The sequence below is a fragment of the Schistocerca nitens genome, chromosome 2 (genome assembly GCF_023898315.1).
Source record: "Schistocerca nitens isolate TAMUIC-IGC-003100 chromosome 2, iqSchNite1.1, whole genome shotgun sequence".
Taxonomy (NCBI): domain Eukaryota; kingdom Metazoa; phylum Arthropoda; class Insecta; order Orthoptera; family Acrididae; genus Schistocerca; species Schistocerca nitens.
Genome location: NC_064615.1, coordinates 912,855,018 through 912,878,504, shown reverse-complemented (window position 1 = coordinate 912,878,504; position 23,487 = coordinate 912,855,018). Strand labels below are relative to the sequence as shown.

The 23,487-nt window shown below is 39.3% G+C and overlaps 1 protein-coding gene across 1 annotated transcript in view; it reads left to right on the top strand.

Annotated features, from left to right (window-relative positions):
* LOC126234705 (glutathione S-transferase-like) overlaps positions 1–23,487 on the top strand; it is a 70,066-nt gene that overhangs the window by 18,583 nt on the left and 27,996 nt on the right. Inside the window, exons 2-3 of the mRNA XM_049943449.1 lie at positions 13,878–14,022; positions 17,098–17,265. Coding sequence (XP_049799406.1) covers positions 13,884–14,022; positions 17,098–17,265 — 307 coding nt within the window. The 5' untranslated portion in view covers positions 13,878–13,883. The remainder of the gene's footprint in view (positions 1–13,877; positions 14,023–17,097; positions 17,266–23,487) is intronic.

The window sequence follows — 23,487 nt, the reverse complement described above, 5'->3', positions numbered from 1 at the left end:
TCGAGAATTGGCCTGCCGGAGTGGCCGAGCGGTTCTAGGCGCTACAGTCTGGAACCGCGCAACCGCTACGGTCGCAGGTTTGAATCCTGCCTCGAGCATGGATGTGTGTGATGTCCTTAGGTTAGTTAGGTTTAAGTAGTTCTAAGTTCTGGGGGACTGATGACCACAGCAGTTAAGTCCTATAGTGCTGAGACCCATTTGAACTTAACTTCTGAGGTCATCAGTCCCCTAGAACCGAGAACTACTTAAACCTAACTAACCTAAGGACATCACACACATCCATTCCCGAAGCAGGATTCGAACCTGCGACCGTAGCGGTCACGCGGTTCCAGACTGTAGCGCCTAGAACCACACGGCCACTCCGGCCGTCAGAAGTTAAGTCCCATAGTGCTCAGAGCCATTTGAACCATTTGAACCTCCGAGAATTTTAACCAAAATATTTGTCACTTTTTAATCAAATAACACACTGACAGATGTTAACTTCTGGTGGGTGTAAGCTACCTCTAAACTTCGTGCATCCAGCCAGAGTATGTCTGGAGATATGTAATCCACTACGTACGTATGTCGAATACTTGAAGAAGTATACTTGTATAATAATCTGTTAGTGAGTGATATCCCGTTCTTTTTTTAACTATTTCCATCCTGGATGCCCATTGCCTTAATACACAGTCACACTAATGTCACCACTCGTCAGAAGTTTGGGTATTGTCCCCAAGGATAGATGCACACATGCGTTGATCCATTGTGGCTTCGAAAATGACGAGATCACCCAGGAAATGCCATGAAAACATTCCCCATACCATAACGCTCCCTCCTCCGACGTGGACCCTTGCGACGAATGTTGCAGCGTATTTGCTTTCAGACGTTTCACGCCGTACACGACAACGGCCATCTGCCTGACAGAGAAGAAACGTGATTCGTCTGAAAATACCACCTGTCGCGATTCACCGATGTCCTATTGCTGTTGTTGAGGAGACATTGCTGGCAGTCCCAGGGCTCATATGGGCTGTCACGCCTATTCGTCCTAACGCATCGCAGTCATCATTCACCCCTGCCATCCGTGGCCCGTAGTGCATCACAGTTTCCTTGGCGCTGGTTTTCGATAGCGCCATTTTTCTGTGCACGGTATACTTTAACCACGGCGGCACACAAACAGTTTAAAAAGTTAGCCACTTCGGACATTCTTCCACGCTTGGTCCAAAAGACAATTATCATGCCCTTTTGGACGTTGGCCACAGTATGACAACGACCTCACTGATTTACGCATTCCCCCGACACGCTTAACATACCCTCCACTGTTAGTGCTGCCACCAGTCGTCTGTGAGCGATTACAGTATGGCACACTGATGTCGAACATAGGCGATGGTCACATTAATGTGACTGGACAGTGTAATATTTTGGTTATGAGCAGATGCAAATGAAAAGTAAAAATACTAGCAAACAAACAAAATTACAAAATCTAAAAACACTAAAATCTCTGGCATCTATACTCTATATTAATACGTTAAAGACAAGTTGTTTAACATTGTTACCAAAAACCTCGAAAAGTATTTGACCTATGAAACTTCCTGGCAGATTAAAACTGTGTGCCACTCGAACTCGAGACCATTGCTTTTCACGGGCAAGTACTCAGTTGGTAGAGCACTTGCCCACGAAAGGCAAAGGTCCCGAGTTCGAGTCTCGGTCTGGCACACAGTTTTAATCTGCGAGGAAGTTTCATACCAGCGCACAATCCGCTGCCGAGTGAAAATCTCATTCTGGAGTATTTGACCGATTTACTTCGAACTTTTACACGATACTCTAATAAATTGTCGGACGGACGTCAGCTACTTATTTTTTTAAAAGTATATAATATTTAAATGTATATATAATAGATAAATGTGGAACACTTTCAACAAAAATCTTGAAAGGTTCTTGACCAATTTACTTCAGTTTTTTTAAACAGTACTCTAGTAATCGTTCAGACGGACATGGACTACATATTTTTAGGATTGCGTACCTTTTTTGTCCGTCTGTCTGCCTGTCTGTCTGTCCTACCCTTTTTCCTAGAATCCCTTAGACGTATTACGTTCAAATTGACGTTACTTGCTAAGGTCTATGGTCCCTTGGCGGTATAACATATTGATGCTTCTTAGTTAATGCAATAAAAAACCAGACTATTTATGTCACGTATTTTTATACTCGCAAACTCACTCATCAAAAACCTACCAGGTACTTCCCGTTGGCCTAGAAGCATAAAATTTGGCAAGAAGCAAGGTTTCACAGTAAAATCAAAGGAAAAAATTCAGAAACTGTAAATTTCTAGTTATATCGCACGGAAAAAATTTTTGTCGTTTGTTGTCGCCCTGTCTGTCTGTCCGTCTGTTTGTTAAAACCCCTTTCTCTCAGGAACGGGTAAAGGTATCACGTCGAAATTTATGTCACGTACTAAGGTCTACGGTTCCTTCGTGGAGTAAAACATTGCAGCTTCTAAGTCAATACAATCAAACTATACGGCCATTTATGTCACATATTTTGATACAAACTCACTCGTCAAAACCTGTAGGGTACTTGCCGTTGACCTAGAATCATGAAATTCGGCAAGAAGCAAGGTGTCACACTACAAGTAAAGGAAAAAAATTCGAAAATTGTTAATTTGTAATTATATCACTAGAAAAAAGTATCTGTCGTCGTTTGTTATTCAACGACAAACTTGAAATTTAAACAATAGGAGTTCTCCATCCACGCTGACTGGGTAGCAATGCTAAAAGACAAACATCGGGCAAGGAATAACTTTATTGCTCATATGGCGCGTTTCGGAAATTATCCATCGTCACATATCCAGGCGCGATTAATGCACATAGATACGGTGTTTCAAGCCGTGTGTGAAACATACATTCACAGACAGCTTGAAACGCTATATCTACGTGTAGCAATCGCTCCTGTATATCTGACGATAAATAAAGTCCAAGCGCTTCACATGAGCTATAAAGTCATTCCTTGACTGATGTTTGACGTCTGTCATTGCCATCCAGTCAGCCTGAATTCAGAACTATTGATTATTATAATAAAGGTCGCCTGCGACCTTTGTCACATTTATGTTATTGACATTAAAACATTCTCCAGAATCTTGGAATCCCTTGAGCTGATATCTTGCAAGTATCAATGTCGATAACAGGCAAAAATTATCGAGGGCCTCGATTCTCGAAATGGACGAACTGTCTATATACACTGATCAGCCAGAACATTATGACCACCGACCTACGGTCGATATAAACGCTTCTACGGGAAAGCAGCGTCACTTGGCGAGGAATGATTGCTAGTCAGACACGTACAGTGCATTTTGTATCAGTGAGCGTGCTGTCCATGTGTAGAATGGGGAAGGAGCGGGATCCATTTGAGTTTGACCGACAGCAGATTGTGAAGGCCACAGGCTCGGCATGAGCGTTTCGGAAACTGCACGATTTGTCTGGCGTTCGAGGAGTGTTGTGATGAGTGTCTTCAACACCTAGCGAAACCAAGGTGAAACCACGTCCAGACGTTGCGGGATTGGCCGGGCACCCCTCATTACAGATGTCGGACGTCGCAGGCTGGGCAGACTGGTAAAAAAGGACAGGCGGCGAACTGTGGTGGAACTAACACCGACTTTAATGCTGGGAAGAGTACGTGTGTGTACACACAGTACACCGAACACTCCTAACAATGAGCCTCCGCAGCCGACGACCCATGCGTGACAACTACGAATGAAATGAGCACGTGAGCACTGGCATTGGACGTCGTCGGCGAAAGTGGCAGAGCGTTGCAAGCCCTGATAAACCTCAATACTTTCTTGATAATACTGGTAGGAGGGCGCGAATCCGTTGAGGGGAACAGCTCCTTGACTCCTGTACTGCAGGAAGGACAGAAGCTGGCGGCAGCTCCATTAGGCTCTGGGAAACATTAACTTGGGCATCCAATGGTCCAGTATAGCTCGTGCAAGGCACTATGACTGTCAATAAGTATTGCACACTGGTTGAAGACCACGTACAGCCCTTCATGACGATCATGTTTTCCTACGGCAGTGACATTTTTCAACAAGATAAAGGGCCACGTCACAAGGACAGGAGCATGATGGAGTGGTTCGAGGAACACAGTGGCGAGTTCCAGTTGCAATGCATGTAAACCATTAGACAAATTGTTTCTCCCACATACAATTCTTTCTCCTTGCATTTAATTTCAACACAGAGTGTATACAAAGTAATGTTCTGTTTTCTTCATCACCATCAGTTTTACAGAAAACGGGAAAGTTGTATTTATGGCTTATGGGTTTTTGGTTGGAAGACTACAACGGAATATGAATCATCAAAACTTTGTAATTCTACCCATTTTTAGATTAAAACTAAGCGATGTACTGTCATTGAAGTTACTATCCACTGAGAGTCATCAGCTGGCGAGTTCTCTCTCATATCCTGTATATCAATGATCCCAACTTCAGTTCCCAATCAACAACAAACAAGGCTCATCAGGGAGAGGAGAGAAGAGGAGATGGACAAGAAGGGTCAAGGAAATGGACATGGAGGAGAAGGACAGAGAAATGGAGGGGGGAGGAGAGATAGGGGGGGGGGAAGTGGCACACAGAGAGACGGGTGGAGTAGGAGATGGAGAAATGGGGGGGCAGGGGGGAGGAGATGGACAGAGATTCGGAGGAGGTGTTTGGGTTGTATATCTAGTTCCCATACGTATTTAGCAATTGTGAAGCACTGTCGCGTTTGATAGCATTAAATATGAAAACAATTTGCAAGTATCTGACATTAGTATTTTATAGTTCATTTTATGAAATGGTACCCGTGGTCTAGGGGTGCTGGCACGGTAGCTCAACGTTTTATGTCTATGGGGCGGTTGGCCTCTGTAGTAAAAAAACAAGTGAGGTATTTAGCAATCAACTCGAATCAGTGTCATGTGACGTCTCTCCATACCAAATGCCAGCAAATACGATAAAAATGAAGGAAGAAAAAGGGGTAGCGTCTTTAACTAGTAATGAAAATGTTTTTGAGACTCAGGTTCGAAACCCGCCACTGGCAAAATTCTGAATAAAAGTTATCGGTAGTGGCAGCGGAAGACTTAAGAAGTTACCCTCATTCTGCCAACGGTCTTGTCAAAGAGAACGGAAGAGCAGACAGAGATTCAGGGCACTCTCTTGCCTTTGGGGTGGGAAAACTGCCCCTAAAAGGCGGAAGAATAAGCAATGATCAACGGCATGATGATGCAGAAGGCAATGGAAACCACTGCATTAAAGACACATAATATGTATCTACAGGACATGTGGCGTGAAACTAAAAAAGTCTCATGATGATCTCTCCATTGGCAAAAGATTCAGGACTAGCCCTCATTCGGTTCTCCAGGAGGATACTGCCAAGGGGAAGGTAACCTTGATAAAAAGATTGAATAACCATCGAAAGGGTAACGTTCCATGATCCGGCGCGTGAAATGTAACGAGTTTGAACCTGATAGATAACCTAGAAAATATGAAAAGGAAAATCCAGATGCTCAATCTACATATAGTGGGGTCAGTGAAGTGAAACGTAAAGGAGATGGGGATTTCTGGTCAGACGAATATGTGGTAACATCAACAGCAGCAGAAAATGAGGTAAGAGGAGTAGGTTTCGTTATGAATGGGAAAGTAGGCCAGAGAGGGAGTTACTGTGAACATATCAGTGATAGGGCTGTTCTCATCAGAATCGACAGCAAACATACACTTACAATTACAGTTCAGGTATACATGCAGAGGTTGCAAGCAGAGGATGAGTAATAGAGAAAATGTAGGAGGATACTGAACAGGTACTTCAGTAACTAAAGGGATATGAAAATCTTATAGTCATGAGGGCCTGGAATATAGTTGCAGGAGAGGGAGTAGCAGAAAGAGTTCGGGAGAACATGGGCTTGGTAGTAGGAACGAGAGAGGGCTAAAACTGAGTTCTGCAACAAATATCAGTAATAGCGAATATTCTATTCAAGAATCACAAGAGAAGGAGGTAACTTGGCAAAGGCTGGGAAATACGGGAAGATTTCATTTAGATTACATCATGGTCAGGCAGAGATTCCAAAATCAGATATTGGATTGTAAGGAATACCCAGGAGCAGATATAAACTCAGATCTAAATTTAGTAATGATGAAGAGTAGGCTGAAGTTTCAGAGACGATTCAGGAAGAATCAGTGAGCAAAGAAGTGGTATATGGAAGGACCAAGGAATGAACGGTTACGCTTGAAGTTCCCTGATACTACAGTAACGAATAGCTCAACAGGCAGTTCAGCTGTAGAGGAATGGACATCTCGAAAAATGGAAATCACAGAAGTTGGACAGAAAAACACAGGTACAAGTAGGGTAACTGCAAAGAATACATGGGTAACAGAACAAATACTTCAGCTGATCGACGAAAGAAGGAAGTAAAAAAAAATGTGCATGGAAATTCAGGAATACAGAAATGCAAGTCACTTAGGAATGAAGTACCGGGAAATAAGAAGTGCAGGAAAGTCAAGGAAAATTGGCTGCACGAAAAATGTGAATAAATCAAAACAGAAATGGTGCTTGGAAGGACTGAGTAAACATATTAAAAACTCAGAACAACCTTCGGTGAAATGAAAAGCAATGGCAGTAACATTAAGAGTGCAACGGGAATTCCACTGTTAAATGCAGAGGAGAGAGTGGATAGGTGAAAAGAGAACATTGAAGGCCTCTACGGGGGATGTCGTTACATCGTTACAGAAGAAGAAACAAGAGTCGACAGAGGAGAGAGAGGGGATCCGGTATTAGAATAAGAATTTGAAAGAGCTTTGTACAATTTAAGATCAAATAAGGCATAAAAGATAGATGAAATTCCCTCGGAATTTGTAAAACAATTGGGGGAATTGGTAATAAAATGACTATTCGCGTTGGTGTAGAATATGTGAGACTGACGATACATCATCAGACTTTCGGAGAAACATCATACACTCAATTCCTAAGGCTGCAAAAGCCAACAAATGGGAGAATTATCGTACCGTCAAATTAAGAGCTTCTTCATCCAAGTTGATGACATGAAAAAATATACAGAAAAATGGAAAAGAAAATTGAGGATCTGTTAGATTACCATCAGTTTGGCTTTAGGAAAGGTAATCGCACTAGAGAGGCAGTTCAGCCGTTGTGACTATTAGTGAAATGGAAGACTGAAGAAAAATCAAGACAAATTCATAGAATTTGCCGACCTGGAGAAAGTATTTGACAGTGTACTCATGAAATAGTGCAAGATGGTCGAAATTATAAGAAAAATAGGGTTAAGTTTTAGGGAAAGATAATATACAGCACAACATGTGAAAGAACCAGGAGGAAACAGTAAGACTGGAAGAACAAGAACTAAGTGCTCAGATTCAAAGCTATGTAAGACAGGGATGTAGTTTTCCGCTACGACTATTCAAGCTATAAATCTAAGAAATAGTGACGGAAATAAAAGAAAGGTTCATTAGCCTGATTAAAATTTTAGATTAAAGGATATCAATGATAAAATGTGCTGATTACATTGCTATCCTCAGTGAAAATGAAGAAGAATTACAGAATTTTTGAATGGAATGAAGAGCCTAATGAGTACAGAATATGGATTGAGAGAAAATTAATGATAGACGAAAGTAACGAATACTAGCAGAAATGAGGAAAGTGAGAAAGTTAACATCAGAAATGATCTTGAAGCAGATGAATTTAAGGAATTCTACTCTGAGGCAACAAAAAACACATGATAGACGGAGCAAGGAGGGAATAGTAGGCTAGCACTGGCAAAAACGGTATTCCTGGCCAAGAGAAGCCCTCTAGTATCAAACATGAGCCTTAATTTGAGGAAAAAGTTCTGAGAATGTAGGTTTGGAGCACAGCATAGTAATTGATCATGGAGTGTGAGAAAACTGGAACGGAAGAGAAGTGAAGCATTTGTGAAGTGTGCTACAGAAGAATTTTGAAAACTGGGTGGACTGATAAGGTAAATAATGAGAAGATTCACTGCTATATATATGTATAGGGAGGTCCATTGACTTTATGCATTGAAGCAAATGGGGACAATTTTGAACAATTTCTTCGTGGCTGATTTCATTAATTAAGCACCCCAAAAGTATGATAGGCTAGGGAACTCATTCTAATGAAGAAACCCAACATGTTATAGGCAAGGGGATTAACACTAATGAAGCACCCCAACATGTGAGATGCAAGGGGAATCACATTAATGAAGCACCCCATAGGAACATCATTCTACTGCGTCCATATCGTTGTTCCTGGGTAAAGCGAAAGTAGGATACAGTAAATTTTGTACAAAAATAGCTTAATTTGGCGTAACGGAAGAATTGGTGCACATTTTGTAACATTTTGATGCGTCCGTCTCGGATCATTCTAAATAAATATGAGTTCTTCCACAATTTTAATTTTTCTCAACTTCAGCGCCACCTGTCAATCGTTTAAAAAAATGTTTCAGACACAATTTGATTACTTTTTTATGGAGAATCCGAAACTGCAATAAAAAATAGGTGTTTCCGTTTAAGACTTAAAAGTTACTCCCCGCCCCACCCAAGGGGGCGGGCGCTAGAATCACATGTAGTATCATTTGATGTCCCCCTCTGAGCTTACGAACTTGTCTTACCCACTATTTAGACCCAGTGTATAGTTCTCGAGATAATCTCATCCGAAACTTCAGATGAACCACCCTGTGTATGTTGTTGTTGTCTTCAGGCCAGAGACTGGTTTGATGCATCTCTCCATGCTACTCTATACTGTGCAAGCTTCTTCATCTCCCAGTACCTACTGCAACCTATATCCTTCTGAATCTGCTTAGTGTATTCATCTCTTGGTCTCCCTCTACGATTTTTACCCTCCACGCTGCCCTCCAATACTAAACTGGTGATCCCTTGATGCCTTAACACGTGTCCTACCAACCTATCCCTTCTTCTAATGAAGTTGTGCCACAAATTCCTTTTCTCCCGAATTCCATTCAGTATCCCCTCATTAGTTACGTGATCTACCCGTCTAATCCTCGGCATTCTTCTACAGCACCAAATTTCGAAGGCTTCTATTCTTTTGTCGTCTAAACTATTTATCGTCCATGTTTCACTTCCATACATGGTTACACTCCATAAAAATACTTTCAGAAACGACTTCTTGACATTTAAATCTATACTCGAAGTTAACAAATTTCTCTTCTTCAGAAACGCTTTCCTTGCCATTGCCAGTCTACATTTTATATCATCTGTACGTCTCTACTTCGAACATCATTTGCTCGCCAACTAGCAAAACTCATTTACTACCTTAAGTGTCTCATTTCATAATCTAAATCCCTCAGCATCACCCGATTTAATTTAACTACGTTCCATTATCGTCGTTTTGCTTTTGTTGATGTTTATCTTATATCGTCCTTTCAAGACACCGTCCATTCCGTTCAGCTGCTCTTCCAGGTCCTTTGCTGTCTCTGACATAATTACAATGTCATCGGCGAACCTCAAAGTTTTTATTTCTTCTCCATGTATTTTAATTCCTACTCCGAATTTTTATTTTGTTTCCTTTACTGCTTGCTCAATATACAGGTTGAATAACCTCGGGGATAGGCTACAATCCTGCCTGACTCCCTTCTCAAACAGTGCTTCCCGCTCATGCCCCTCGACTCTTATAACTGCCATCTGGTTTCTGTACGAACTGTAATAGCCTTTCCCTCCCTGTATTTTACCCCTGCCAACTTCAGAATTCGAAAAAGAATATTCCACTCAACATTGTCAAAAGCTTTCTCTAAGTCTACAATTGCTAGAAACGTAGGTTTTCCTTTCCTTAATCTATCTTCTAAGATAAGTCGTAGAGTCAGTACTGCCTCACGTGTTCCAACATTTCCACGGAATCCAAACTGATCTTCCCCGAGGTCGACTTCTACCAGTTTTTCCATTCGTCTATAAAGAATTCGTGTTAGTATTTTGCAGCCGTGATTTATTAAACTGATAGTTCGGTAATTTCCACACCTGTCAGCACCAGCTTTGTTTGGGATTGGAATCATTATGTTCTTCTTGAAGCCTGAGGGTATTTCGTCTGTCTCATACATCTTGCTCACCAGATAGTAGAGTTTTGTCAGGGCTGGCTCTCCAAATGCTATCAGTTCTAATGGAAAAATTGTCTACTCCCGGGGACTTGTTTCGACTTAGATCTTTCAGTGCTCTGTCAAACTCCTCACGCAGTATCATATCTCCATCTTCATCTACATGCTCTTCCATTTCCATAACATTGTCCTCAAGTACATCGCCCTTGTATAGACTCTCTATATACTGCTTCCACCTTTTTGCTTTCCCTTCTTTGCTTAAAACTGGGTTTCCATCTGTGCTCTTGATATTCATACAAGTGGTTCCCTTTTCTCCAAAGGTCTTTTTAATTTTCCTGTAGGCAGTATCTATCTTACCCCTAGTGATATATGCCTCTACATCCGTAGATTTGTCCTCTAGCCATCCCTGCTTAGTCATTTTGCAGTTCCCGTTTATCTAATTTTTGAGACGCTTGTATTCCTTTTACCCAGCTTCGTTTACTGCATTTTTATATTTTCTCCTTTCATCAATTAAATTCAAAATTTCTTCTGTTACCCAAGGATGTCTACTAACCCTCGTCTTTTTACCTACGTGATCCTGTGCTGCTATTACTATTTCATCTCTGAAAGCTACCCATTCTTCATCTACTGTATTTATTTCCCCCAGTCTTGTCAATCGTTTTCTAATGCTCTCCCTGAAACTCTCTACAACCTCTGGTTCTGACAGTTTATCCAAGTCCCATCTTCTTAAATTACCACCTTTTTGCAGTCTCTTCAGTTTTAATCTACAGTTTATAACCATTAGATGGTGGTCAGACTCCACATCTGCCCCTGGAAATGTCTTACAATTTAAAACCTGGTTCCTAAATCTCTGTCTCACCATTATATAATTTATCTGAAACCTTCCAGTATCTTCAGGCCTCTGCCATGCATACAATCGTCTTTCGTGATTCTTGAACCAAGTGTTAGGTTCCGAATGGGGGACTATTTTGCCTCCAGAGGAAGCCATCATCATTTAACCATACAGTAAATTGTATGCCCTCGGGAAAAATTACCCCCCTTGCTTTCAGCTCTGTGCAAAATTCTACCACGCAGCTTCCTCTTTCGTTCCTTACCCCTATTCCATATTCATCTACTACTCTTCCTTTACCTACTATCGAATTCCAGTTACCCATGACTATTAAATTTTCGTCTGCCTTCACTATCTGAATAATTTCTTTTATCTCATCACACATTTCATTAATATCTTCGTCATCTGCGGAGCTAGTTGGCGTATAAACTTGTACTACTGTGGTAGGGTGAGCTTCGTGTCTATCTTGGCCACAATAATGCATTCACTATGCTGTTTGTAGTAGCTTACCCGCACTCCTATTTTTTAATTCGTTATTAAACCTACTCCTGCATCACCCCTATTTGATTTTGTATTTATAATCCTGTAGTCATCTGACGAGAAGTCTTGTTCCTCCTGCAATCAAACGTCACTAATTCCCACTATATCTAACTTTAACCTATCCATTTCCCTTTTTAAATTTTCTAATCGACCTGCCCGATTAAGGGATCTGACACCCCACACTCCAATCCGTAAAACACCAGTTTTCTTTCGACGACGTCCTCCTGAGTAGTCCCCGCCTGGAGTTCCGAATGGGGGACTATTTTGCCTCCAGAGGAAGCCATCATCATTTAACCATACAGTAAATTGTATGCCCTCAGGAAAAATTACCCCCCTTGCTTTCAGCCGTTCGCAGTACCAGCAGAGTTAGGCCGTTTTGGTTAGTGTTATAAGGCCAAATCAGTCAATCATCCAGACTGTTGCCCCTGCAACTACTGAAAAGGCTGCTGCCCTTCTTCAGGAACCAAACGTTTGTCTGGGCTCTCATCAGATTGTGGTTGTACATACAGTACGGCTATCTGTATCACTGAGGCATGCATGCCTCCCCACCAACGGCAAGGTCCATGGTTCACAGGGGGTATATATATTATCTCCTTTAAAAAAAGTGTTGGTACCAGTTAGCAATTATGTGCACATTTTATGTGGTTTTTACATTTTAATTTCTAGCATACTCATGCATACGTTTTGGCAGAATTGATAGCAAGCAGCTTTCTCTACAGAACTATTAAATAGTGCTCAATGTACGTTGTTTATTTAATAATTATGCAACCACAACATGGTTAACAAAATCGTCACAACTGCTTTACCCAAATTTTGAACTCATGCAGCACAAAAATGGTATATGACACAAACTTGAAACTCTAACAGTGCGAAGAGCTCAAAACGTTGTCCCCTTACTCCAGATATCTCGTTTACATTGCTTCTAGTTTCAGTTTTAAGCTCTCTTAAAGTTTGCCGAAAATATTGTTGAGATCACATGACCTTAACAGCCCTCCATCGAAACCCTGAGTTAGTTGCATTTGGAACATAAAATTTAGTTTTATAATATAGGTACCATCTATGCAAGATAACATTCAGATTTGAAATAATTGGATCCATTTGATCTGAGCTGGCCCAATAAGAATAAATGCCATACCATGTCGCATGAAATTGTTTCTAGGAGATACAACAAGTGAAGATTCTCATAAATTTTCGAGCAGGCATTAACAAAATTTATGATATTATTTTCAACCAATTTTTTATTTATTATTTATTTTATTTTCAACAATTTTTTGGACTGGAAATGTTCTTTGGAATACTGTACTTTTTATTTACATTTCGTTTTGCGTACAGTCATCAAGTGAGGAGTTTTGGAAATGTATTGTGCACTAAGGTTTAGCATGTATCATTGTTTCCCTCCCTTTTCAGTAACTAACTTTCTATGAAGTAAAACTGCTTTTTATTACTGACTGTGGTAATAATAAAATCTGTTACAATTAATAATATGTATGATAAGGTTGTGAATAGTTGTAACTAATGGAAGGCGCCATTTGTCTTTAATCGGTTGGATATTAAAAGCATTTAAAAAAATTCGTTAGCTGATAGTGGCCACATAACACAGGGAATATCTTTTATTCTACGTCTCCAAAATCAGGTCATGCTAATGGTGCCATTACAAGTTTGACTTCTTAGAAATTTGTTAGCAGATTTTTAGAATATGCTATATAGTAACGCAATATTTCGGTAAACTCGCAAGTCTGATTTTGGCTTTCTAAGAAGTCAAAACCAGTAATAATATAGTTTGTGTGGTCTCAGATTGGGAAGATACAATAAAATAATTTTGTTTACAAGGTGGTCACTTATGTAGTATCCTTATAGTTGAGTCAGTGCAAGAAGACGCCTTAACTGTTGGCAGTTTCAGCAGCAAACTGCAAATGGCTGCAGGTGAAAACAGCGCTCAACTATAGAGCTGCCCCCAACACTGTGGCAGTGCCATAGACACATTTACAAAAATTTTGTTGCACAGCTGGTTAAGGTACATTTGCAAAGCTACCATGCCCAGCCCATTGCATTTGTCAGGAACCTTCGTGTACTGACTTGACTACAGTCTATGTAACTGAAATATATTTTCACTTTGCTTCAGGAAACAAAATATAGTTATTGTAGAACATGAATATCCATGATCATAAGTATGATAGTAAGTCAGTTTGAGTAATTTTTTTAAAAAAGGTGTTATAAACAATGCAAATAGGTATTCAGAAACGGTTATGATGAAGAAGAATATCAATCGTTTTTACATATTATGTTAGTCATTGCTATGTTTTGAATTTTGTCTCTCATTAAGATAGGTGAGGTAGATAGTATATGGAGAGATATGAATTATAGCCTATGTAAATAACAATAAATAATATTATGTTTTTCATTTATGTTAAATGCTCATACAATCGTCTGTTTCAGTTTTTTATTTTTAAATATGAATTAGTTCCAGATGGCACCAAAATATAAATTAACTTACTTCAATGCTAAGGGAACTGCTGAACCAATACGTTTTCTTTTGTTCTACGGAAAGATAGAGTTTGAGGATGTCCGTATTGAATCTCCAGAGAAGTGGAGCTCAATGAAAACTTGTAAGTATGATATCTGAATTAATGCATCCATCATTTGCAACATTTCTTTTCTGTGTTCATATAGTCATACAAAGCAAACACAGCCAATTTAATCAAATGTATCTAAGCAACTTATATATGCTGAAATTATTCGAGAAAGGAGAAATATTCACAATCAAAGCAAGTCATCAAGCAGCATACTGTCTCACAAAACACTCTTAATCCTTGTAACAAAGATACTGAACACACAAGATTGTGTTAGTGCATGCTCTGATGAATAATTTTAGTTCTATGGCTCAGCTACATCTGTATTTTGATGCTCAGCATGTTGCCTGTATAGATAATGGTTACCTTTCCCATTTCTAGTTATATAAAAAACTAAAAATAGCATTTTTATATGAAAGAGATGCCTCATATGTAACAGTCGTTCAGCTGTTGTTATGAGTTGTACTGTAGATTTTGGTTTTCGAGGATTAGCAGTATTGCATGAAGGAGTTGAAAGAGTCTTCTAATATTTATTGGCATATCGACTGAATAATATGGCTGAATTTTACTAGCCAAAAGAGCTTTTTAAAGAAATGCCAAAACCAGAGTGAAGAAGTATTAAACCTTGCTAGTCCTTGTACTTTATATGTGTAGCTAATCTGGCTTTATAACATCTTCATAAAAACCAGGTTAAGATCAAACTGTGTTTAACAGTGAACTACTTAATGAAATCTAGCAATATTATTTTCCTTATTTTTATCAATCTCACTCTCCTTATTTCTACTAGACCTTTTGTGATGATTCCCATAGGTTCAAATGGTTCAAATGGCTCTGAGCACTATGGGACTCAACTTCTGAGGTCATTAGTCCCCTAGAACTTAGAACTAGTTAAACCTAACTAACCTAAGTACATCACAAACATCCATGCCCGAGGCAGGATTCGAACCTGCGACCGTAGCGGTCTTGCGGTTCCAGACTGCAGCGCCTTTAACCGCACGGCCACTTCGGCCGGTGATTCCCATAGGAGGAATGTAGTAGAACAGTTGGCAGTAAACATTAATGATGATACAAACTAACTCATTTTATGTATTTATTATATAATAAATCGTAGATAGCTCAGAAATCATCAATATTTGCATTTTGCTTGTAGTATCACTTTTTTTCCATGGGTGTTCTTACAGAGCGTAGCCCTTTCACTGAATATTCATTACGTAATTGTATGTATTCCAATTCTATTTCTTGCCCCAAATGTAAAGTATTGAGTTATGTCTGTCATTTAACAGAGAGCTAAATTGTGCGTATTGTGACTTAGGCTTACTGAGTTGTTGATGCCTCATATTTCATGTGAGGTTTTTGCCTCAAGATGATGCTTCAGTTCACTGTCTCAGCATCATCACAAATTTAATACACTTGGATCATTTGTGCATTAAAGGGGCCAAAACTACATAGAGTTTTGTTTTAGCTTTTAAGCAATGAGACGGGGGAGCTGGTTATAAATCATACATGGCACATTGTCAACAGACCAATGAATGGATTGCAGAACCATTTTTGGAAAGAAACAGAGTAGTAGGGGAGCTTTAATGTCGATAAAAACAAGGGTTAATCAAGTGTATGGGATTGGTGTGAGTCATTGCAACTATGTATGACTGTATCAAACAATGTAGACTTGTATTTCAATTATGAATGATTCAGTTAAACAAGTTTGGCTTTTCTGTTTCTAAGTGAATTTCTCACTGTAGACACAGACAAGCTAACATTCATTTAAAAGCCAAATTGGTTAGTGAATGTGACTGCATTCTGTGTATACAGTCTGTTAATCCAGAAAAAAATAGTTATAAACTCAGTTGGCCAGAAAACAGTGGTCTAAGTAAATGCAACTGTTAAGTCAATTGTGTTGCATCCAAAATAGTCATCACCATGTCTATATAGCCAATCAAAGACAGCAGACAGCCTTCGTACTCATGTTTGTAGGTGACATCATAATTACTGCACTGGATCTGGAGGTGATTAAACAGATCAAGAATGAGCTACACACTTGATTTTGTGCCCAACTTGTAACAGCCAGAACGTAAAATTGTGGAAAAGAGGTCATTTAACCTCACAACAGAATAAAATCGTGGCAAATTTTTTTATCTGAGAAGCTTTGCACCAGAAGCTGATAAGGATCCCACTGGTAATTGGAGGTAAGTTTGTAGATCATCTGCCACTGCAGATCAAAAAACTCACAATCCATTGGAAGAACTGGTTGAAACTTTTGTCTACGTTACCTTCATTTTTTGGCCCAACATGTTACCCAAATTGCGACTATATGGAGAACGATTTATGACAGTGAACGCAGAGCATTGGATTGTTAGAGATATCGCAGCACTCATACGTATGTTGTCTGGCTTTGTCTTGCTGAAGGAGAGGGTGCTCCATCTGTGGATGGCTCTTTGAATTTAAAACACAATTACATCATGCTGTTTCTCACCCACTGACATAGTTACGTTACAGCCCACAATGTTACACATTGTTGGAGTTGTGGCAACAGGGTGCATATACCTTGACTTGAAGAACAGAAGTATTATGTTAATAGTGTTTGTTTTATGTTAAACGCTTTAACAGTTTTTACATAAAAAAATTCAGACATTACTTTTCAGCATGCCCTCATAACAACTCACTGTATAGTTTTATGGTTGTGTATGCATCTGTACTCAAGAGATCTGCTGCAGAATTCATCCAAAAAGTAACTAAGTTCTTTGTCTTATTTATGTATTATCAGTGGCTCAGCACGGCAACTGTTCAGTGAGTTGTTACCTCTACACGTCAGATTATTTAAATGTGAAGTGACTTTAAAAACTCTGTTACAACTTTATTTAGAGAAAAAAATGTTGAGACAGGAATGCAGGACTTAATTTTGACAAAAAGTTGCATTATCATACCTTGAGCTGCCACATGTACACAAGGATTTAAGTTAAAGCTACGATGTGAATGGCTACTCTACAACAGAATTTGTGTTTCATAACCTTCAACTTCGATTACTGGAGAAATATATACAACTATATTTATAGCATTTATGTAATTTTTCTGTGTTTATGTGGAAATGGTAAATAATTGTTTCCAATTTTGCAGCTACACCATTTGGACAAGTTCCCCTTCTTGAAATTGATGGGAAGAAGATGCATCAGTCCATAGCCATATGCCGTTATTTAGGCAGAAAGCTTGGACTGGCAGGTGAAAATGACTGGGAGTCTGCTCAGATTGATATGGCTGTTGATACAGTACTAGACTTAAGAACAAGTAAGTTTTGTGTTTAGCAGTATTTGAAGCATATTTCTGAAAACAGTTATTTAGTTCTATATTTGTACAATCTACTAGAACAATTTTTTTACAAACAGAATTGCCATGTTAAAGACCGAAAACATTTGTTTAGGTGCTATTGTTGAAGATCTAGTATGAGAAAGGGTGGATTTGCACCATTTTTTAAAGAAATAATGTACATATGAATCTCTAGATCTAAGCAAATATTTTGTTGAACAGAACTTGGAGGTATCTGGCATTGAAGTAACAGCAAATAGTGCAAGAGTGTCTATAGTGACAATCAAATAATTACAGTGTGTATAGCAAACAACAATGGCTAATTATTCAATTAGGTACATGTCCTGTTAGGCCAGGACATTTTTTCACCTTTACCATCTCAGTGGAATATTGTGCTGTTCCTCTTTCTTGCTTGAGCAGGCATGCCATTGGAACTTAATGATGCAATATAATTGTACTGGATTAACTAGGTTTTACTTATTTGCCACTCCAATCTTCCCACTGATAACTGAAGGATGTTGTGTAGTAACTATTGACAGTTTGCTTATAGATCCAATAATCTTCCATTATTCTCATGTAAGATTTGTAGTTACTGACCTGTTAGTTTTGGATCACAGAAGAAAAGTATTGTATTACAGTACTGTAAACAATGACTTGACAACAGTGTTTTAAGAGAAAATTTACAGTTAAGTGGATGCAATATAATTGTACTGGATTAACTAGGTTTTACTTATTTGCCGCTCCAATCTTCTCACTGATAACTGAAGGATGTTGTGTAGTAACTATTGACAGTTGTTTTTAGATCCAGTAATCTTCCATTATTCTCATGTAAGATTTGTAGTGACTGACCTGTTAGTTGCGGATCACAGAAGAAAAGTATTGTATTACAGTACTGTAAACAATGACTTGATAACAATGTTTTAAGAGAAAATTTACAGTTAAGTGGTTTACAAAGGTAGATGAAAAAATTTAGCTCTTTCTGAAAGATATTCCTACAGTGCATTCAGCCTTTTTTCCTCTACAAAAGGTGTCCAAACTTTTAGCTTACGTGGATCACACTGGAAGTGGACATGGGGTTTTGGGCTGCACATAATGTACTTAACATTAACACTAACACTGATCATGTGATAGATGTTCACTTCTGGCAACACACTGAAATTTGCTTTGGACAATTTGGACAACATGCAGCCTGTGGGGCATAGATTGAACCCTCTGGTTCTAAAACAAACAAGGGTACAATTAAGTGAAAGCTAGGACCTAATATAGGTACTCACAGAATAAAAAATATCTTGCACTAAGAAGGGATATTTCGTACCTAATTTAGAGACAAGGTGTAATAAATTCCAATATTGAAAAACTCTCCAGTCTGTTATTAAAAATGTGAAATAAGTGAACTAAAGCACTGCAAAATAAACCAGAAAAATTTATTTGCACCTCTATTTGTGCCTCTGTTAATCCTTTTGATCATATATTGTACAAGTTGTACAATACAATATTGTACAAGTCAGTTTTTTGAATTATAGGTCATGTGATTTGATATGTGAATTGATGAGGTGGCTTGTTACAAATGATGAGGTGATGACCTTATAAAAATATAGTTTCTGGAATAAATTAAATAATGATCACATACACAGTTTAAAAATTACAATTTCCCTGAATAACATGAGCTATTGTTAGTGGAGGAGGCAGTTATCTCGCATGCTCAACCAGAATTAAATGGATACCACATCATATTCAGTAGGCTTTCATCTTTGGGGGGGGCCAGGTTTTCAATCCTTGACTTACTGATTTCTGTATCACCATTTTCAAATCTGTGTGAAACACATAGGTTCACTGATCGGTTTTTATGTAGTCCCTTTTGATTACATTTAGTGCAAGAACAAATTACCTTAATATAATGTCTTAAAATATTTAATCTACATATTACATACAGTTTGAAACAAAAAGTGATGGGTATGATAGTAACTTTGTGAATACATTTACATCGATATTTATTTTAGGTCTTAAAGTTACTTAAATGTTCTTTAAATCAGGTGATTATAACACCCACATATAAAATCATACACCAAGAAGTAATTAATGTAGAGTAATGAAATTTTGGGAATCTATTTGTCTAGTATATTTGAGTGATGAAAACTGCAGGATCACAGGTTGATGTAAGCAAAAGACATGTCATCACAAATGCTGATACATAAATAACCAATGCAGCTGTCAGAATGTTGAATACAAGCATGCAGATGTGAATGCATTGTGTTGTACAGGTGCTGGATATCTCTTTGTGGGATGGAGTTCCATGCCTGTTGCACTTGATTGGTCAATACAGGGATGGTTAATACTGTTTGTGGATGATACTATAGTTGTTATCCGATAATGTCACGTATGTGCTTGACTGGAGACAAATCTGATGATTGAGCAGGCCAAGACGACTTATTGAGACTCTGTAGAGCACGTCTGAATACAACAATTATCTGTGAGTGAGTGTTATCCTGTTGGAGAATACCTCCTGGACTTCTGTTCATGAATGGCAGCGCAACAGATCGAATGACCAGACTAACATACACGTTTTCTCTCAGGGCGTATGAGATAACGACGAGAGTGCTCTGCTGTCATATGAAATCACACCCTAGACCATAAATCCAGGTATAGGTCCAGTGTGTCTAGCATACAGACAGCTTTTTGCAACCCCGTAACTGACTTCCTTCAAACAAACACAAGGTCATCACTGGCCTTCATCAGAAAACACAACTGACTTCCACTGTCATGCTAGCTGCTGATCAAATTGCTACTGCAGATGCAGTATTATGTGCCAGAGCCATATGCCAAATATGATGGTCTCTCCTCTTGGTAGCGCCACATGGTCGCCTGGAGCCCAGTTTTCTTGGGACCATACGTTCTCATGACTACTGCTGCCAGCAAACACGTATAGTGGTTACATTTCTGCCAAGGCTTTCTGCAGTATCACAGAAGAAACGTCCAGTTTCTCATAACCCTAATACATAACCTCGTTTAAACACAGTGAGATGTTGATAATGTGTTCTTTGTTGTCTTAAAGGCATTCTTGACTAACGTCAACTCAACATATCTAATCTCAGACTAATACCCACGAGGTTTACAGCATGTATTTAAAGCAAACCTGATTTTCATTCTCATAGTGGCGCTACTACGCCACTCTTACGCGACTGGGTCGAAATTCCAATGGAATTCAACTTTCAGATGTGGAAACACAACTACCAGCTTTCGTTTATTTTGCACACCTCCTTCTTGATGTTGCGATTCTTTTTCCAAGAGTGTGTGATACATACAGCAATTCACATTTAGCTGTGGTTTTGTATCTAGTTATATATAGTTTTCATACACTTCATATAAAGGTAAATGCAAAACACACATAATAAAACATTCCCCATTATTTACGTTCTAAGGTACTTTATCAGTTGAGCACCTGTTTGTTGAGAAATTTTAGCAACAACTCTGTCTGTGTGGTGTACTTCTTAGCTGGTCTTTCTTTCTTGTGTCATGAAAATGGGCATCTGCATTTCTTCTGGTAATTTACTATCTTCTATTAATGAAACTATTGTTCTGTATATGTTGATAGATGGACATACCAGTATTTTTGGTTTTTGGAAGGCATTTCTGCAGGAGTCACTTTGGTGTTATTCAGAATAATCCCAATGGCCTTTTTTTGCAATATAAGAATTTTTTTGCATTTATTCTGTCAGAGCTTCCCTTTAAGCAATTCCATATTGTAAGTAGAGTTGAAGAAGAATGTGACACACTGTACACTGAAGTGGCTAGTTTCATAATGAATATTACATTGCTTAATTTACAGCAAACACTGTCTATATGTTGTCTTCATTAGAGCTAATTATCTGGCATAGCTTTCAAAAATGTTATGCAGGTAATTTCTTCCAGTCTTGTTTCATATATAAGTACATTTATGAGATCTTCCTTTTATTTATTAGTGAAAACCGTGAACACTGCCTTTTGTAGTTTTTTAATTCAGTCATTCTGTGAGAACTACTGAACCACGTTATCTGCTAAAATGAATGTGCAAGTTTCTTTCTCTGCATTTACCACCGTCATGTCACCATGATACAAAAATTTTTGTTCCTTCTCACTGACTTTGATGTAGTTTTCAAAGAGATTGGATAGTAGCGCACCATACTTAATAAAATGAAATACCTGCAGCCATTGTTTGATGTTATTTTATTATATAACAACCAGTTCATTTCAGTATGTATGTAAACAGCCCAAGTCACAGAGACCATCCATCACAAGGATGGATGTACAGAAATAGTGGACTATGTACAGATCCCTGAGGTGCATTGTATTTAATGGCCTTGCTTTCATATATGCATCTAGATTCTGCCATCAGATATTCCTTTCTGTTGCTAACACATGATTTTATCCATTGTGTTGCATGTTGACATAAACTGTGGCTTTCAAGTTCATCAGAAGGATGAATTTAGTATTTCAGTTTTCATTTTGTTATCTTCGTCTCTGGTCCCATGATAATCAACAGATACCTGGACAAGTGACTTTTGTATTGGATATGTTGGATGTACAACAAAAAGCTGGTAAGTGTAATAAGATTTTGAATAAAAGCTTATTCATTTCAGAGGAAACAGTGAGAAGCTTTTTAATAATTATATCATGTAAGACCTCCTCCACTCCTCTTTATTCCCAGCCACTGCCGTCTCCAGCACCACCTCCTCTGAACTGTACGAGAGATACACTATGTCATCAAAAGTATCCGGGCACCTGGCCGAAAATGACTTACAAGCTCGTAGCGCCCTCCATCGGTAATGCTGGAATTAAATATGGTGTTAGCCCACCCGTAGCGTTGATGACAGCTTCCACTCTCGCAGGCATACGTTCAATCATGTGCGTTTCTTGGGGAATGGCAGCCCATTCTTCACGGAGTGCTGCACTGAGGAGAGGTATCGATGTCGCTTGGTGAGGCCTGGCATGAAGTCGGCTCTCCAAAACATCATAAATGTGTTCTATAGGATTCAGGTCTGGACTCTGCCCAGGCCAGTCCATTACAGGGATGTTATTATCGTATAACTACTCCCCCACAGGCTGTGCGTTATGAAGAAGTGCTCGATCGTGTCGAACGATGCAATCGCCATTACCGAATTGCTCTTCAACAGTGAGAAGCAAGGTGGTGGTTAAAACACGAATGTGCGCCTGTGCTGTGATAGTGCCACGCAAAACACCAAGGCGAACAAGCCCCTCCATGAAAAATGCGACCGCGCCATAGCACCACCGCCTCTGAATTTTGAATTTGACTGTTGGCGCTACACACGCTGACAGATGACGTTCACCGAGCATTCGCCATACTCACACCATGCCATCGGATCGCCACATTGTGTACCGTGATTCGTCATTCCACACAATGTTTTTCCACTGATCAGTCGTCCAATTGGCGAGGCGTTGTTTGGCATTTACTGGCGTGATGTGTGGCTTATGAGCAGCAGCTGGACCATGAAATCCAAGTTTTCTCACCTTCCGCCAAACTGTCATAGTACTTGCAGTGGATACTGATGCAGTTTGGTATTCCTGTGTGATAGTCTGGATTGATGTCACCCTATTACTCAAGTTTTCTCGCCTTCCGCCAAACTGTCATAGTACTTGCAGTGGATACTGATGCAGTTTGGAATTCCTGTGTGATAGTCTGGATTTATGTCACCCTATTACTCATTACGACCCTCCTCAACGTCGGCGGTCTCTGTCAGTCAACAAAAGAAGTCAGCCTGTACGCTTCTGTGCTGTATGTGTCCCTTCACGTTTCCACTTCACTATCACATTGCAAACAGTGGACCTATGGACGTTTAGGAGTGTGAAAATCTCGCATACAGACGTATCACACATGTGATATCCAATCACCTGGCCATGTTCGAAGTCCGTGAGTTCCGCGGAGAGCCCCATTCTGCTCTCTCACGATGTCTAATGACTACTGAGATCGCTGATATGGAATATCTGCCAGTAGGTGGCAGCACAATTCACCTAATATGAAAAACGTATGTTTTTGTGGGTGTCTGTATACTTTTTTCACATAGTGTAGCTGTCCCTCCAGTACTCCTCCATTTCTGTATTCCCTGTTACCAGCTCCTGTCTTGCCAGTTTTCTCTTGTCACTGTCCGTCTGCTTAGCTGGGTGGGAACGTGCTTACCAGTTTTCTCTTGTCACTGTCCGCCTGCTTAG